At 47.9% G+C, this 19,315-nt stretch overlaps 1 protein-coding gene across 1 annotated transcript; it reads right to left on the bottom strand.

Annotated features, from left to right (window-relative positions):
• Positions 1-13,828: 13,828 nt before the first annotated feature.
• LOC146176143 (uncharacterized) lies at positions 13,829-16,205 on the bottom strand. Its single transcript, XM_084580921.1, has 2 exons — positions 15,951-16,205; positions 13,829-14,925 (listed from the first exon to the last, which is right to left on the bottom strand). Exons 1-2 carry the CDS (start codon positions 16,203-16,205, stop codon positions 13,960-13,962), a joined length of 1,221 nt encoding a protein of 406 aa, XP_084437047.1. The 3' UTR covers positions 13,829-13,959.
• Positions 16,206-19,315: the final 3,110 nt, after the last annotated feature.

Here is a 19,315-nt window from a genome sequence, read left to right as displayed (position 1 = left end):
TTCCCAAAATTATCCATGACACAATCGCGCGTCAGCTGGACAATGTCATCACACAGGTGACACAAGCTGTAACTCACATTATCCAAAAATGGATACAGGAAAATCCTCGCGTTCTTAAACGCATGGGTGCAATGAGGGACGTTAACCGACCTTCAAAATTTAACAGAGTCATTCCCGATGAGTCTGACCTTTCTGAAGACTCCTGCATGTCTGCGCCGGGCACTAGCGGACTGGGAGGTCTTAACAACGTAATCCCGCCCTCCGTATCCGAACATGGCCCCCAGCCCTAAGTCGAGAGCCAGAACAACTCAGCCGCTTACACTAACGCAGTGGAATTGCAGAGGTCTCAAGAACAGCAAGAAGCGGGATGAACTCCGCCTCTACCTTGAGACCTCTGAATTCCTCGTTGCCGCGGTTGCCCTTCAGGAACCCGGCGCAGGCGTCAAGCTCACAAACTACACTACATTTCAACACAACCCGCAGACATGTATACTTGTTCACAAGCAATATACTGCACAGGAAGTCACACTCCCCACAACACCACCGTTCGCGTACACGATGGTGTCAGTACTGCCCCTAAGGCGGTCTGACCCACCTGTACACATTCTAAACATTTATTGTCCCCCGAAACTTAAAAATGTTACGTTAAGCGAAATTTTCACGCAAGCTATGCAGGTAGCGGGAAAGGACCCACTTCTGATTGTCGGTGATTTTAATGCTCACAGCAGGCTCTGGGGGTATCCCCGGGAGAACACACGTGGGAGGAAGCTTGCGGAACTTCTCTCTACACTCGGACTCACCCTCCACACCGACCCCACCAACCCAACACGTGTAGGAAATTCGATTCAACGCGACACTTGCCCGGACCTCACATTTACACGCAACATACGCCATGCCGACTGGCTGAACACAGAGGAAACTCTTGGTAGTGATCACTGTATAATCTACACAACCATCTACACGCGTCCACTGAAACGCCCACAAACACAAGCTTGTGTCCCGAACTGGACAAAATTCCGCACCTCTCTGTCTATCGTAGACCCCCTCCAGTCGGGATATGACACCTGGTACAAATCACTCACGTCTGCACTGAAACAACACGAAAGGCAGATACAGCTCACGGAAACGCAAACGGACGTAGACAACCACCTCCTACATCTTTGGGAGGCCCGCCGCAGCCTCACCAAAAGATGGAAAAAACAGAAACATAACAAACGCCTTAAAAAACGCATCCTCGAACTCACACATCAAGCCGCGGAATATGCTGCTCAGCTAGCCGACACTAACTGGGTAGACAGGTGCAACACGGCTGCGCGCCAGATGTCTGGTCGTAATACGTGGCGCCTATTCCGCGCGCTCATCGATCCAACACAAACACGCACGGAAACCCAACGCCACTTACATAAAGTCATGCACAACTTTACAGGAACGACAACACAGCTAGCGCACACACTCAGGGATCGATACCTGTGCACCACCAAGGACCCCCGGGCGGTCGCCTACTCGTATGCAGGCAAAGAGAACACGGAGCTGGACACTCCGTTCCAGCTCCACGACCTCCGGGCGGCCTTAAGCAAAATGAAACGCGGCACTGCACCCGGGCGCGACAAGGTTACGGTCAAGCTTTTGGCCAACCTTTCCGATGCAGCATATGTTGTGCTTCTAAAATACATCAATAGTATTTGGGACGGAGACACTCCTCTCCCTCTCGATTGGAAGTCGGCTCTCGTCACCTTTATCCCGAAAACCGGCAAACCTATTGATGTGGAGAACCTTCGCCCCATCTCTCTCACGTCTTGTGTCGGCAAGCTGATGGAGACAATGGTGCGCGACAGACTCTCCGAATTTCTTGAAACACAGCACATTTTCGCGGACACCATGTTCGGTTTCCGCCCTCAAAAATCAGCACAGGATATACTCCTTCAGCTCCACCACGACATATTAGATCCTGTCGAATGCCCCCATAATGACAAGGTGGTCCTGGCCTTGGACCTTAAAGGCGCATTTGACAATGTGAAGCACGAAGTAATCCTCGATCACCTCAGTCACACCAACTGTGGTAACAAAACTTTCAATTACATAAAACAATTTCTTACAGACCGCCAAGCCTACATACGCATACAAGATGCGGAACACGGGCCATACACCATCGGCTCGAGGGGAACACCTCAAGGCGCTGTCTTGTCTCCCCTCCTCTTCAATTTAGCCATGCTTCATCTTCCCTCCAAATTGGCTTCTCTTCCCGGGATACATCACGCACTTTACGCGGATGATATCACAATCTGGGCCACGCAAGGTAACCTGGGCCACATGGAGTCCTGCCTGCAGGCAGCGGCGACCGTAGTCGACGACTACGCGACCTACTGCGGACTCCAGTGCGCCCCAGCTAAATCTGAATTTGTGCACGTACGTCCATCCCCTCGAGACACAACTCAGCTTCGCATCAGTCTCCCCTCGGGACCGATCCGGGAGGCCAAAGAGATCCGCGTCCTTGGCCTCTTCATACACCATCAACGCAGAGTTGACACCACTCTGGCCAAACTTCGCATGGTGGGAGACCAGGTGGGTCGTATGGTCCGCCGGGTCTCCAACAAGCGGGGCGGATTACGAAGCAAGGATGCACTGCGGCTTGCCCATGCTTTTGTAACGAGCAGAATACTCTACTCGACACCCTACTTGTACCTGCGTAAACACGATGAGGATCAATTGGAGGCCATCCACCGGAAAGTCATCAAGCGGGCTCTCGACCTTCCGGTCAGCACGTCCAACCAGAGACTTCTGGCTCTGGGCGTGGTGAACACGTTCCGGGAGCTACGAGAAGCCCACTTACTAAGCCAATACACGCGTCTTACACAGACCACGTCCGGTCGCCGCCTCTTGGACCGGCTACACATCAAACACGATTACCACATTGAGGAAAGGGTGAGAGTGCCAGAACTCTGGAGACGCGCCCTCCGGGTCCGACCCCTTCCCCGCAACATGTCCAAAGAAGACCATAACGGTCGTCGCCAGGCGCGCGCGGAAGCGTTGGAGCGATACTATGGTCACCAGCAACACGTGTATTATGTGGATGTTGCCGGCCCTTACCATGGGGGGTGGTATACGGCTGCAGTCGTACACAACACAAACACGGTTAACGGGCTAACTTTCAAAGCCTACAGCACAACTCACGCGGAGGAGATTGCTATCGCTCTGGCTCTCAGTATTCCCAATTCGAAACACATCATCACCGACTCGCGAGGGGCCTGTCGGAATTATAGGCTGGGATGGGCTCCCCCGCTTGCCCGGCGTATATTGCAATCTAGCTGCCGATACATAGACCCAACTCCGCATAATCTTATTTGGGCACCCGGTCACCAGGGGCTCAGGGGAAACGAACAGGCCGATCAGGCCGCCCGCGCACTCTCTCCCCGGGCTATCTCCTTGTCCTTGGAAGCCTACTCCCAATCAGACAATCTGGCCCTTACATTCAAAGACATCACCGATTACTACAAGGAGGAGCACAGGCGCTACCCGGCCCCTTGTAAGGGACTGGATCGCGCTGACGAGCGCCTCCTCATCAAAATTTTTACCAATACAGTACTGTGCCCGGCGGTGCTTAAACATTTCAACCCGTCCTTTGATGGTGCGTGCCAGTACTGTGGGAAGGTGGCCGACACCTTTCACATGGTCTGGGCGTGCCAGTCAAACCCATCCATTCCCCCCAACCCCAATCCAACTAGAGAGGACTGGGAGGCGGCCCTGCTCGGCTGTCAAGAACTCAAGGCTCAAAAGGCCTTGGTTCAACGGACGCGGGCGGCGTTGCTGGCCAATGGGGCCCCGGAATAGGGGCTCCACCTAGTATTGTGAGGGGGAGACCGATACGTCTCTAACCCAAACACCTCTGTAATCATTTAATTGTTATTTATAAATGTTTTAACCACCACCACCAAGCGGCGGTGACCTACCTGTCCCAGCCCCATCTGGGGAGTAGCGTTCAAGGCTACGTTTAATCTGGGGATCTTTAACGTGCACTGACATCGCACAGCATATGGATGCCTCTCCATTTTGCCTACATCGAAACGCGGCCGTCGGCGGTTGGGTTCGAACCAGGATACTCCGGTACAGTAGTCGAGCATGTTAACCTCTGTACCAATCGGCGGGGTGAATGAGTTTTGTTTTGGCGCGATGGGCCTCTCCTTTCATTGGGAGGCTCAGGACATCAGGATCAGCCTCTCTTTTCATATGGGAGGCTGACATCAGGATCAGCCTGCCAGGACCCTTGCATTCACTTTACCCATAGGCTATACGCAGGCACACTTGATACAGGTTGGTTAAAGCGGCGCTTTATATGTGGACTGATAGCCTAACGCTATCGCGTCATACCTTTAAAGGCGGAGCTTAAGTGTCCCCGATATATATCAAGATGTAAAGAGGCGTTGCTGAGTCTTGGGCAGGTTGAGTGTACAAAAAGGCAGACAATGTAGCCGTGATGAATTATAATAATAGGACAATAATCAGCTAAATGAACTAATTAACTTTTAATTCTTGATATTTTGCATAATTATATTTTTAAAAATTCAAGGTCGTCAACATCAAAGGTGAGTCTCCTTTATGTATTATTTATTGGGCAATATAGCTCTAAATATCGATCCTCAATAATACGGATCTGGATGTTTACTGAGTTGGATTTCACGCATTGTACATTACAGAACGCCGTCGCTACTGGTTGTGTTGTTGTCCCATGAAATTTCTGGCTGTACTGTCACACAGTTCACGTTAACTTCGTCTACATCATCAAATGCATAAGCACGGTCTGTATTTTCAGCATAACTATGAGGCTTAAAAAATTTATTATGCATCAAATACAGATGCTGTTTGTGAGTTTGATGATTTAAAAACGTTAACATGAATTTGGAGGCAGCAACGCACGCATCGATGACATTTGGCATTTGTATATTTTTACAAAGCCATTTCAACATGCTCTCAAAAGCGTGTTAACGCGACAGCGCGGTTAAAAGCCCCATTCTCTATGAAATCTGGCTTTGGCATTGTCGGTGCAGATGTTGTGAGGGAAAACAATATGGAGGACACTTAAGCTCCGCCTTTAAGGGACACTTAAGCTCCGCCTACGCGATAGCGTAGGCCACCACTCCACACATAATGCCCAGCTTTACCAAGCCGTATGAACGTGCCTGCGTGCCCTCGGTGGTAATCCCAACACATCCGTCTAAGAAGGCTCGATCGAACATTGACATTTTATGTTCCGCGTGAAATTCCTCCCAATTCAATGGCCAGTGCCAGTACTGTAGGGAGGTGGCTAACACCTACCACATGGTATGGGCCTGCCAACAGATCTCATGCCTTCCCTTCATCCCTAATCCTTCCCGGGAGGACTGGGAGGGGTTAGGGACCTACAGGCCCAAAGGCCTTAACTCGGCGTGCGCGGGAGGCGGCAACTGCCATGACTAGGGACTCCACTTAGTATTTTTAAGGAGGCCCCTAAGGTTCCGCGCTAAACATACCTCCTCGTAAATATCCAATAAATGTTTTTACTACCACCACCGCGCCATCACGCATGCTTTACATAAACTTCGTTTAAACGTAGCTTTCACGCGCAGATACTTGCATTTAATTGAACTGGCAGATTTCTCGGAATGTTCAAATTGTGGCATCCTCAATACTGTGGACCATAAGTATAAGTGTTCCAGTGTATGCGCGTGAATGAAAAGTGCTAGCCGTTTCCTTGAAGCGTTTGGACAAGAGGCCTCTATCAGAGGAGTTGCTGCTGGCCACTTGGCAGGAAAAGGGTTATCCCCTTGTATCCGGGCAGTGCGGGCTCTTTGTTTTTTATGCGCCACCAAACTTTACTCGCACTTGTAAAGCCAGTGCCGTGCCTGTGCACATTTTACATCGTCACTTATCATGATCCTCTTTTTTCTCCCCTTCCCCAGTGCAGAGTAGAAGGCCAGATTTTAATAATTCTGGCCAACCTCTCTGCCTTTCCTTTCAATAAACCCATCTACCTATCTAGGTGGTAACGTAAATTCAACAGTCCTGGGAGGCTGATACTGATATTACCCTCCGATATGGAAGGAGGGGCCCGAGTTGGCAGCTCCTGCCAAACGTAATGCCCAGTCAGTGTGGCGGACATGTCAGCTGCCAGCTACTGCAGGCCAGCACCATGTTCATGAATTACGCCAACGCCGGCGCGTACGCCATATTTTCAATTAACCATGGGCATGGCTCTTTGCAGATGGCAGACGGCAGGTAACACTGCCATGCACTGACTGGTCTTTGGAATGTGCGACATCACGTGGTCATAGGATATGGCCGAGTTAATGAGCTCTGTCAACTCGTGCTTTTCCATTGCGATGGAATATTCACCGTTCCGGGATATTAGGGCCCGCGTGTTAAAAGCGCTGTGCATAGCCACGCATGCATAGTAGCCCAGCTTATTTAAAGCGGGCATTTTGTCTATGTCCACTCGGTTTCAAGTAATGTGCTATCTTAATAGCGCCTGTATGCTACTGAGCGCGTGTGGAATAATAGAGGCATAAATTAAGACAGCAATTCAGCGAGTAGCAAAGCGCATGTACAGGGTCGTGCACTCTTAGGGGGAACACGCAAGGAGGTGGTCGCTCTCTTCGAAGCGCTGCTGCACGCGACACGACCGTCCATCACAGAAAAGTAGCGCATGCATGAACAGTCTTTGTCAAAAGTGTAGAGTCCAGGGGGTCTGCTTATGAGCCACTTCGTGAAGCTTGTAATGCATTTCCAGTGTTCCGAATCTCTTGATGGTCAGATGATTTTTGTCTTGGCCTTTACAATGGAAAAGACCTCCACTAATGCTAAATCAGCGCCACTACACTGCTCAAAAGCAGACTCCCTGGGGTCTACACTTTTGACAGAGGCTGTACACATGAACCTGGATTGGATTGCAAAACACTTATTTCGTCAAAAAAGGCAAAATGCAGATGATCCGTGCTAGGTGGCTATCAGTCCATGGCGGTTGACAGCGACCTGAGTAGCCCATCTAATAGCCCAAGTTTGAACTCCCATGTCTGAGCTGACCAACACGGCCTCCTATTGTTCGAGAGTAGGAACTTGCATTAGAGATTCCGGGGGCGCGGCTCCTTTTTATAATTCCACAATATGGGATCAGGAGTGGCTATTTCACCACATAGTCATCGGCACAATAAATAGATTTTTTCATGAAGGAGATGAACCTGGAGGTGGTGCTTCGCACGAGAGACGGCTTTTCGAAGCGCAAACAGGTCGGATGCACTGACGCTTTGACGAGAGCGGCCACATGCTCGCGTGTTCACGCTAAATGTTGATGGCCCTGTACGTGAAAGAAGATCTGCGAGATGAGTCGGCAGACACTGGCCAATAAATCTGCCGGGTCATACAAGCCGAGTTCGAGTGTTCCAGTGCCCCTCAATTTTAAGGCGAAAGCCCTAAATGGCTCATACTGTCGGCGTTCGTTCGTTCGGTCACACTATAGCTGTCAGTCAAATGACGTCATCACATGAAACCGAAACTAACGTGATCAGAAAAATAAAAACCTCCATCCCTCGGATTCTCAGCCGAGCACTTCAACCAACTACGCCACGCCCGGGATCGTGAAAGGGACATCATAATTCTCCTTGTCTACCGTGAGGATGAGAGTTGAAAATAAATGAATCCTGCCTCCACCGGGAATCGAGCCCCTACATCCCTAGGATCCCCAGACGAGCGCAGTAACCAACAGCGCCACGCCCGGGATTTTTTTTTCTTTATTGCCGGTCAACAAATTACACACATGCATAAAAATCGCTGCCTACCTTTGGCTAGAACGATATATGAAAACCTTTTCATGTTGCTCAATCCGTCGACCACATCTATCCACTAAGGTTTCTCAGGCCGACTACCGAGAACATCTCTGTGAAATAGAGAAACACACATCATAATTCGCTTTGTCTATTGTATACAGTGAGGATTATAGTAGCGATGACAATGACACTGCAATTAGTGATAATGACAATGATGATATTAGCAATAATAATGACGGTGCGTTTAGTCGATAACGATAATGAGAGCAAACGGGATACCCCGTGTGCACCAGCATGCTCAGGCTTTCGCATTTCTGCAGTGTAGATTCCACAGCCTCTCAGAATTTTTTTCGTCGTCGATGTTTCGAGTCGCATCGCCGATAAAGAAAATTTAAAAAGAAAAGACTCAACAATGACGTTGACGTCCCTTAATTTCTCAGCATAATATTGGGGCACTGGAATAAAAATAAGCCGTTGGAATCTGACGCTCAAAGCCTCTGCCGATTCGGGCCATGCCATGTGATGTCTTGAGGTTAACCAACTCGGCAGCTAATCACCGCATGACCATTTTACCTGTCAAAGCACCAGTCAACGAGGATTTCCTGTCCTCCCGTTTGGGACTGGTTTCTATTTAATCAGATTTCAATGCATGTCAGATAAGTGATTCGATTGATTGTGGTAGGGGATTTATGAGGTTATGTTTTGAGGGGAGCTGCGCTTCCTTCCCAATGGGAATCTTAATGATCTCGTATTGTTTCGTTCAGCTGATTGCGCAGGTGCTTGTTGGACTAACGCAACTTTTTAAGCATGGTGCCGCTTTTCGAAAGACGCTGTGATTTCCTTCCAATGAAGCTTCTAATGCTTCCAAGCTAATTTTGGGGGTGATATTGGAATGGTTGTAGAACAATGTTTTTTTAATGTGTTTTAGCACTGTCCGGCCACTCGTTCTAATAGCTTAACGCTAAATCACAAAAGGCTATGGTTCGAGGCGCGCATGTTGCTTACTTATTTTCTTAGCCTTTTCATTCATTCATTCATTCATTCATTCATTCATTCATTCATTCATTCATTCATTCATTCATTCATTCATTCATTCATTCATTCATTCATTCATTCATTCATTCATTTTCTGTTTTTGAACTCTTGTCCCGTTGGGAGGCAGCCCTGTTTGGCTGGTCAGATCTTCAAGCTCTGATGCCCTTGGTTCAAGCGCCGGACGGTGGCTTCGACCAATGAGATCCCGGACTATATAGGGACGCCACCCAGCATGTAAGTCCTCGCTGGTGGGGTCACACCTCTCTTTATTGCGCAATAAAAGCTTTTCACCACTACCACCGCTGCACACGTGCTTGTCCTTGTACACGTCATTGTCCTTGGTCCATGAGGCTGCTGCTTTTCACGTGACCGGGAAAGCATAGAGGAGGCGCATGTAGGGCACATGCTTAGCGACTCAGTTTCCGGAACCCTCTTCATCGGCCGGTAACTCTGAGGCTCTCTCGTCGTTTGGTCGATACAAAACAATCAATGCCAGGGGAAGACAGATGATTTATTGACTTCGGTTCGTGAGACTGATTCTAAAAGCTGGGTACATAACTTACTGTCAAGACGCACACCATTGAGTCTCGTTGAAATACTGAGGTATTCGAGGCCAGCCTTCGATAGCATTAAACTACGCAGTTGTGAACCTAGATTTGTGATCGCACAGGCTTAAATAAAATAATTTCACGACACTATCTCTCGGTGCCACAAGTCATCGAAATGCTGTTCTGACATGCATTGGCGAGGTGGAGTGGGGGGGGGGGGGGGGGCAGCTGGTGCCCCGTATATTTCAAATGACAACGGTGGGACATAAGGGCAACTTTTTAACCTACTCCAGCTACACCAGCGTAGCAAAGCTCCAATACCACCAAGGTTTTTGCTACTCTAGTGTACCATGGTGTAGCTTAAAAATGGTCATAGAGTAAGAAATGAGTTTCACCGCCTATGCTTAGCAGTGGGATATCAGAATAGAGACTTTGCCAAAAGATCAACAGTGTCCCGAGGTTCACAGGAATATCATTCAGGGACTGTAAGAATCGGGATCGGTGGGCATATTTTAAACTCAAATGATTCAAAGAGCACTTAAATAAGTATTCACGCTGTTTCACGTTTTTTACCGCGTTTCTCGGTCACCTGAAGCGGGGCGCGTATACTTTTCAGTAACTCTGTATACACAGAAAGCGTAACCTCGAAAAATGCTACTCCTAGCGAGTAATATTTCTTCAATAATACTCTGGAATAGAATACTTCGGTTATTGTTTTCAAAAGTCTTGCATATAAAAACACAAATTTGTTGTGCTCAGACAGAGTGAAATGAATATCACGGTAATAAATTTTCACTGATGTGAGCATTTCATTTTCCACTTCTGCTAAGTTCATTCGCATGATATTTTAAAGACTGGGAAACAAGCATTCCGCAAGTCTTTCTCAGAAAACGTGACATACCTTTACTACGTGGCATCACATAACTAAAGTATGTCTTCCCTTTTCAGCGCTCTGACTTGAAAATAAAAGCTGATCTTTACCGGCAAAGTGCATTTTGACAGCATGCACGTAATAAATAGACATAAATATATAGGGCCTCTTGCACAATGTGAATACGAAAAGCTGCATGCGACTCAGAGCTGCACGAGTGTGAAATCTTCAACGCTAGAACAATAATAGGTTAAGTGCAACTGCACCAGAAGTTTCAATGACAACAAGTGAAGTGACTGCGTCAATGCCTGCAACGCTTGTCGTTCGCACACGCGACAGTGGTAAGCACCCGCGAATTTCTTCGTATCATAATGTGGATCTCTTTGCTATTTGTATCCCGAAGCGAAACGAAAGTGTAGTGAGTGTGTGTGTGTGATGGCGATTTCCACTGGTCGCTTTGGAGCACCCTTTCTTACCCCGGGATGACAATTTCGAATTCCACTGGTCGATCGGGATCGGTTGCGCGTATTCCGCTGGTCGTCTGGAGCAACTCGGGGCAAGGTAGGGCGCTTGATCCGCCGACCAAAGTCGGATCTCGCCGGAAGTTCTAGCCGGTGATGTGGTTACTTCCGGAATTTTTTGGCAGTTTTTAACGATTTTAGCGAAGTCGGCTGAGGTGATTTGGCATGGAGGAAGGAAATAACTTAGAAGAGGCCCTGACGTCACTTTTTTTTAAGCCGGCGCGGCCGCGCCGCGACAGGACGCTGCAATGTCTCTCTTCCTCCTTTACCCTTCGCATTTTCTTTCTCCGCGACGCTCACGTTGCTCGGGCTCTTAGCAACGCTATTGCTAGTGGCCCGAGTTTTCACATCAACAGCGATGCCGTTGCTAATGGCCTGACTTGGCTAACCCTTAATTTGGGCGTCACTTCCGCCACACTTTCTCTAATGCATTGGGAATGGCAAGGGCCCCTCCTTAGTTGTTTCCTTCCTCCATGTGATTTGGCATCACCGTTTCTTTTTTGCGCTAATATATCGAAGTGCGTCTATTGAAAAATGTCTACAGCGTTTAAATTCATCGAAAGCAAGTTGCAGAGGGCCGCACACCTGCCTATTTATCAATCACAACAATTTCGCCGTTGGGATGCGACTGCTGGTCGACCAAGGGTGATTCGCTGTGTAGCGGTTTAGGTCGCTTTGTGCGGGTTCAGGCGCCCAGCTCTAATCGACTCGTTGAAATCACCATGGGTGTCTGAGTGCGCCCATGTATGTGCGTGCGGGCGGGCGTGCATGTGTGTGCGTGTGGGGGGGGGGATGCTCTGCACTCTTGGATTTGAACGTGGTACGGCTTTTTATTCATCCACTTGGAAAAAGATGAATGCCATATCTCTCGGACAGGCTATGTCACATGCCCCAATCTGCAAACTGCAGCCTTCGGTAATTGTGGCCTTCGGTAACTGGCCGCAGGTGTGCGGGCTTGCAGGTTTCGGCATATAATGGCTTCCTGTCGAGTGAGGTCTTTGTGGGGGGCTGCGACTAAGTCGGTGGTAGTTTATGATTTCGCCGTATGTTCGTGGAGAGGCTCAGAGGTGGACGGCGACGGGGATTGGAATGTACGACCTCGAGTTATCTTGTTGCCACCTCATTGCCCTCTATGCATTAGCGAACTGGAATCCGCAGAATACTGTGACGGGTGCGGGCACCGGGAGCGTGATTTCTCATGATGTGAGCGGCGGCTTGCCTGAGTTCCCCGTTGAGGTACGCCTTGCAGGCTTGCTGCCAGTTGCTCATGATTGCAGTCTTTTTCTCGGTGGTGTGAGTGAGATTTATGACAATGTCCTTTTCACGCATCGCTGTGCATCACGGCGTGACAGAGCGTGTCGTGCTCTTGTGACCTTCCTCAAGGGGCGTTCTTCATAATGCTGCTTATGACATCACTACACCATTGCCGCTGTTTTCACATTAATATCAGCGAGAGTACAAGCTCTGTGTCATGGTTTGCTGCGCGTACCTTGGTTTTTAATTAATTTCGCGCTTTAAATATGTGCATTGCGGTGGTGCTTTCTTCATTTTGCGTGTGTGCTATCATGACGTATCATGATTTGCGATGTTCCGTTTTTGCTACTTTCTTGTCTGGTCGATATGCGTTACTAAATTGCCATAAGCTTGCCTTGCTTAGGGAACTTTCGTTTTGCCGTTTCTTTTGGTATTTGATTTCCTTTCCTGCAATCTGTCTTTCCGTGTAGCTTCCTTGCATATTGCTTTGCTGCGTTTCGGAGTACGATATATTGAACACGACTTCTCACCCCCTCTTCCCTTTTTATAAATAACCCACCTGGACACCTGGGGGGAACTTAATTCTACGAATTAGTTCAGACGGTTAATATGGTAAATTTGGTTCTAGATAATGATTGGAGTATATCAGTGCAAAATCACTAATCTCTGCAAAATCTTGTCTTGCTTGTGAAGCCATGCCTATGCATACCAACACTGTAACAGTTAGCCATGTATAGTCATGGCACTGTGCCTACTACGCCGAGCAAAATCTTCTCTTTCTTGCAGTGTCATGCTCGTGCATAGCAACAGCTACACAGCAACGCTAAACGGTTAGCAAAACATAGTCATGAGACTGTCATACATGATAACCAATGGCGGGGGCCAGTCACGACTTGACCTTTGGCCTTCACATTGAGACAAACCGAAGTCGTCACCGATGCAAGCGTCGACACCGAGGCAACAGAAACTCCCCCAGTTTGACGCTGCAGTCGCACAGTTGCGCAGTCAATCATTAAAAGCAGAGATTTCAATGGTGACAAATGTGTGTCTCATTTAAGCCAACTACACTAAATTTGGGGGCAGAAGAACAAAACCTGTGTATTTTCATACCATCTCCTCACCACGGTGTCACTCATCATGACCCTTTTTCTTCCCCTCTTTTCCATCTCAAATGTAGAGTAGTAGGCCAGATGTTCAACATTCCTGCCGGCCTCTCTGCCTTTACAAGCAATAACTTGATTTGTCTATATGCATGCATTTCTTTAACCGCATTTGAACTTTGAACCGCAGTAAAAACGATTCAAAGCTATACGATTAGGAAACGTGAAGGTGTATACAATTTAGTGAGGTCCTGCGAGAAACGGTTTAGCGGGGCCTACAAGCATTCAAGCTTTAAAATAGCCAAAAGATAGGAAGGAAAAGAATGAAGCTCTTGTCTTGTTCTTAAGAAAGGGGCACAGTTATAAAGGCCGCTAGACCTGAACTTGTAGCACTGAGGATGACTGAGCATGGTCCACACGATGCGGTACCAGCATTGGTGAACACCGTCGCAGGTCCAGGTAGGGGTCCAACCATGCGCACTCAATTGTTCTGGCGAGGGAAAAGTTGACCTCTAGCTATTTCTTTGTATGCAATAGCAAGGCCTTCACTAAAATAATTTAGCAATGAACAAGAATTCCTTTCTATGTCAAGAGCTACTGCACATAACGACGTGCAGATTAGTCCGCAGAATGAAGCTCTTCTTAACCGACTGTAGAATGGCAGTTCTTTCTATCAATCAATGGAAAGAAAATAGAAGATGCGGTCATATAGGGGATAGGCTACGCACGAAGCGCGGGTACACGCTATTTGTTGAAAACACCGTCTACATCATGCCGCGCACAACAGTTGTCTGTGCAGCCTCCTGCATCTTGTCACAAACACACGCGCACGAGCTTTCACACGAACAGCAGAGCTGTGAGGAGGAAGGCGGCCAGCATCGTCGGCAGCACGGCCATGACGCGTCCTATGTTCTGGAACATGGACAGAGATCCGGTAGGAAACTTCTGCACCAGGTTTCCGATGGGACCCAATATTCCCGGCATGGAACCGATAGGAGCCACAAGGCTGGACGAAGGCGCCGACGTGGTGATCATAGGCTTGTGCTGGAGTGCCCAGGCGGGCAGCGGCTCTGTGGCCGGCGGCCTCATTGGAGCAGATGGGGAGGAGGATGCTTCGGTGGACTCCGTCATCGCCTCAGTTGTAGTGATGTACTCGTCTTCTTCCATGTAAGGCGGGGAGGACGTAGTCACTTCATACACCGGCGGCGACAAGGTGTGCGTCGGCTTGGACAGCGTGATGATGTTGGAGTGGACGATGGTCGTGTTGGCCACCGTGTCGTACACCGAGAGTGGCATCGAGGCTATGGTGCCCTGAGAAGGGTAAACGGCTGTGGTCGAAGATGGTGCGGTCGTCAGCGGGTAGATGTGAATAGCCGTGACACCTGGGAAGGGCCTCTTGAATGCCGACGCCGAAGGAGGTCTGTGGTTGTTCATGAGCACGGCGTGAGAGACTCCGTAACCGGAAGGAATGGCGGTGCCCGCCCAGAAGGGCGGAGGTCTTCTGTCCCTGATGATGGTAGGCTGAGAGTGGCTTGAAGACGGAGGTTGAAGCGTAGATGGACGTCGCGGACGGTTCTTGACAACGAGGACGTCATGGACTACGCGAGTATTGTCGCGTTCTCCGTGGCTGTTGCCGTCCAATACCATGATGGGCGGTGAGATGTAGAGGCCGGAGTAGTCCCTCGTGGTCATCGGTGGTGGCGTGCTTGTCGGTGGTGACGCCGTGGGCTCTTCCATCGTCCAGTGTCTCGATTTCTGGTCCGTTGAACTAGCAGTCGTGCTGGCGTTGGCCCTTTTCTTGACCTGCGCAAAAAAAAATGCAAGTGGACATTGAAGCATATAAATGAATGCCTAATCATTCCTTATCTTCGCAAACGTGACGCGTTGTGTTTTAAAGGATAGTGACAATATCGTCGCTATTATTTGCAAAGGTAATTTCTAAGGCACAACAGTACACTTATTTCAAAATTATGCATGTGTGATTGTGCAAAACGTCTTTCGAATACTATGATGCTGTGATGCATTAAGTATAGGTGCCAGAAAGTTAGTGAGTGGTTAACACACGGATTAAACGCTGTGAAATCTTGCAGCATTGCTTCCTTAATTAAACGATTCATATGGAATGCGAATTCTCTGCGACTGCATATGGGTGACGGGAAAATGCAGATGTCACAGCCGAAGCGACAAAAAACACAATAAAGCCGATGTACACTATGACGCAGCAATAAAGTGTGGTGGAACAGAAAATTATACGTGCTAGTACGGTTAGGAAACGGAGAGATCAAAATATACGAGGACTCATTCTTGGCCTTTCACTACCCTGTTGAGAGCTGTCACATTTCCTTTCTTCTCAATTACGCGCGGCTTACCCTTTAACGCACTGAATTATCTGTATGTTGACGTGCAAGCCAGGTTTGCTCAAATACCGTAACATGTTCTTAAAAGTCTCGATGCATCGCTAGATGCCGACTATTTTATGGTTGCACAGGATCCTCTGGACATTTTTGTGGCCATGATATGATGGCATCGGGGAAAATAAGCACCTGAAGCAAAATGGAGAACTGAGCACGCTCATTCTTGACGAAAGACCGCTCCATAAACCTTGAGACCAGACAAAGAAGAACGTGGTTATCCTATGCCATAAGGCAAAGTGTGTTCCTGTCTTAATTCATATGTCACTGCTAATGCTATATGCCACTTCTTATTCGCCCGCGTTTCCCACAGCATCCCCTTTCCCGGACCATTTGATGCACTATTTCTTTCTCTTTATCAGCACGGAGAAAAAGAGGGGGGGGGGGGGGGGTAAGTGAAGCGACTAGTAAGCGAACCTCTTTGGGCGCCTTGGTTCCTCCCTGTGGCGTCGGTGTACCGGTCGCCGTTTTCTGCTTTCGGGAAAAGTACAGCGTGCTCCATGGTCCTCGGGCTTCGCGGAACTCGGCACGCAGGGCGCTGTGGGCAGCGGATGCCTTGAGTGGTCCTTGCCTCGCCGTAGTTGTTGGCAGCGGGAAGGCCGGTCCCGGGAACACGGCCAGCAGGAGCAACAATTGATGAAATCCCATCAACCGGTATCGATGTGTTGCCATGCCTGGGAACGTGAAAAGAGAAATAGAAGCATACATATATAAAAAAATGAAATAAAAAAGCAGTAGGGCTGTATCATTATTTATTTTACGCCATTCCTTGTAGAAGGGAAGCTTTACAATGACTACAGTATCGCTCTTAACGTAAACAAGAGAGGATATAACATCATTGTTGAGTCAGAACACCACATCGTAGAGAGTACAGGCCATCAATAGTTTAATTGCGCGTCCCATTACACCAATGACAAAAACACATAAGCGTTATTGACAGCTCGGAAACACATCGGGGCAAATGGTGCAGAAGAGAAGGAAAAAAAGAAACATTGGAAGCGCTGTCTGTGTGGTATATTTCGCGCCTGTGTACATCAAAATATGAGTCTCCAGTTAACCTATGCCGCCATAGTGTAAGTTCAGGGCTGCGCTGACTGTCTCTTCCATCAAATTCAGCCAGTGTGACTTTAAAAAGCGTGGGCCCGTATTTATACGGGATTGCGTCATTCTTAAAATGTATTTCTCGCTTCATCTGATTGATGAAAATGCTAGAACCAGGAGTTACCGCTCGCAGTCGCAATCGAATTAGTATATCCGCTTCTGGTGTTTCAACCAACCAGGTGAAGGCGAAAACGACACTTCTCTAAACGACGCAGCCCTGTAATATGGGCCCTAGAATGCACATTTAGTGGCGACGCACATTCTTAAGTTCCTCAAAAGGGCGCCGAAAACAACTCCATCAGATTTTTACTCCGAGTAAAGGCTGTTTCACATGATGACACAACTCCACGACTGTAGTGTCGGGCGAATCCACCAGGTGGCGTCACAAAAAGAGAGTCAATAAATCATCATCATCATTATCGTCATCATCATCATCATCAGCAGCAGCAGCAGCATGACGTAGAGGAAGCCACCTCGCTAAAGACAGAGAACAGTCGTGCCAGACAGGCTGCTGAGACCATATCGAGCAACGAGAATCTGGACTAGCCCGTTGCCGAGAAGCTTACCAAACTCAGAAGCGCTCCAAGATCGAAGCCGGAGAAGCGACGGGAGCTTTGTTGAACCTCTACAACTTTTTTAGTCTAAACATTCACATTGACTTACCCTATTGATGCTATAGTTTTATTCATGCACAAGGCATTGGTTGAGGTCTCTGGAAAATTTTGCTTCCTTGCACCTTATTTTTTTCAGGACGGGGTTCAGCAGAACTGCTTCTGTCACTATTATTTAAGGTTGCAGATCTTTAGAAAAAGAAACAAACTTTCAACTATACTGTTTTGAGAAACATTCCGAACAAGCCTCCCAACTTTCCACTCGACGCCGTAAGGAAACGCTGAAAAAGGAAATTTTCCCAGAAAATACTCAGGTATAATATACTTTCTGGACGAAAAATGAATACTTTATCAGAAGAGTGAAAAATATAAAAGCCAAGTTCTTAAACCAGAAAGCTTCACCTATCTTAATTTCCACCGTACTCTACCATGAATGGCGCTCATTCACAAGGGAAACATAGCTACGATCAATGAAGCCTGCTTCGTGGGCACTTCACCGAAGGAACAGCTTAGGTTCAAAAATTCAAAATCACTGAATAAAATGTGACTCCATGCTTATCAAAGAACCATGGGTGGTTGACGTTCATCTGGAACCGCCTCCTGCGGAACGTCCGGGCACTCACAAGGTTGATTTGGCACCCAGCCAACTTGATAACATGTATAACTAATCAAGGTCACCACTACAAAAAGCCAACATGTCCAGACTTGTAAGATTGCGGCATAAACTCCTCGTCGCCTGATTCAAATCTGTCCTGACACATCGGCATCTCTTTTCAGGCTGTATGAATTGCAAACGCGGACCGTTTTGGGCAGCATATTGGGCGCTTCTTGGATTTGCAAGTATAATGCCAGAATCGGCGCAGGTCAGGCCGCCCAGCGGAAGGAAGTCGACAGCGATTTTATGACGCGCGGGCTTAGGGCATCGGAGCATGGAAAAGCGCGGCCGCTGAACCATGCGACAGCCAAACGGCCCCTGGGAAACCCGGAATATAAGACTGTGCTCACGATCTCTTAATACGCAGCCGAGGTTGAGAGCAGTTCCGACTGCTACTTTCTACTGTTTTTTTTTCGATAAAGCTTTTTGCTGCTACTATACGGAACAAGAGAGGAGAGAGGTAGGTCTGGGGAGGTGTTTGTGACCACGCGCCCCAAGTTAGCAAGAAGATAAGAGTCTCTTTCTCAACAACTAACTCTCTTTGTGCCTTGAGGCAGCAAACAATGTTACTAAAAAAAAAATGAAAGCAGGGACGTTGTGCCCCTGTTCGTAACCATTGTCGAGCAGGCGTTTCGACATCCTTGTGCACGTAATTCAGAGGCTAGCATAAGCGTCTCTATGAGTAGTAAACGCACAGACCCGGAGGACAAAGTGCCCAAGTTATGGCGATCGTATAACCTTATTCGTGTTCTCGTTTGTAAATATTGGTGAGCCTGTCGAAGTTGAAATATCATTCACCAGCAATAAGCAGCGTAAATAACTCGGTTTTAAGATATACGTAAAGAAAATAGCGTTCGTTTTTGTTAGGGGTCAACGTTCACAATAATATGCAGTGCAAGCAAGAAAAATAGGTCAGTCAATAAAGAGTTTTGTATATTTATAAAAAAAAAAATTGCTGCATGGTGACCCTAGTAAAACCACACTATTTTATCGTCGGGCACACATCCGCAAAATGAAGGTTTTTCTTTTAACGCGGCCTCGTTCCTGCAATAGCGAGGTCGTCTAGAGGCGGAGGTAACCCCAGGAAATGTGCCTTACGGTTTCTAGCATAACCGACTTGCCGTCCAATTCTGCAATTCCTGGTCAACACAGATTTCGAGAGAATTTTATTGCTGGCATCAGTTGTTATATTCTGTTTTTGCTTTATAATAGGATACCAAATCTGCAATAAAGTTTACCACAGTGTCTGTAATGCTCTTTGAAATTTTACCTGTCATCGCTAGTTACCGAGTATCGCTGTCGTAAGCCATTATCCATCCACTATTGGTCGGATTTGCTTTCCATATTGAAGTTGGCTAATAGCGTGGTTTGCCGGGTGTCAACTGTTACTTCAAAGATTATATAATATTCTTCTG

The sequence above is a fragment of the Amblyomma maculatum genome, chromosome 10 (genome assembly GCF_055883805.1).
Source record: "Amblyomma maculatum isolate TAMU_Amacu chromosome 10, ASM5588380v1, whole genome shotgun sequence".
Classification (NCBI taxonomy): Eukaryota; Metazoa; Arthropoda; class Arachnida; order Ixodida; family Ixodidae; genus Amblyomma; species Amblyomma maculatum.
The sequence above is the reverse complement of the archived record's forward strand: the minus strand, read 5'-3'. Positions and strand labels throughout refer to the sequence as shown.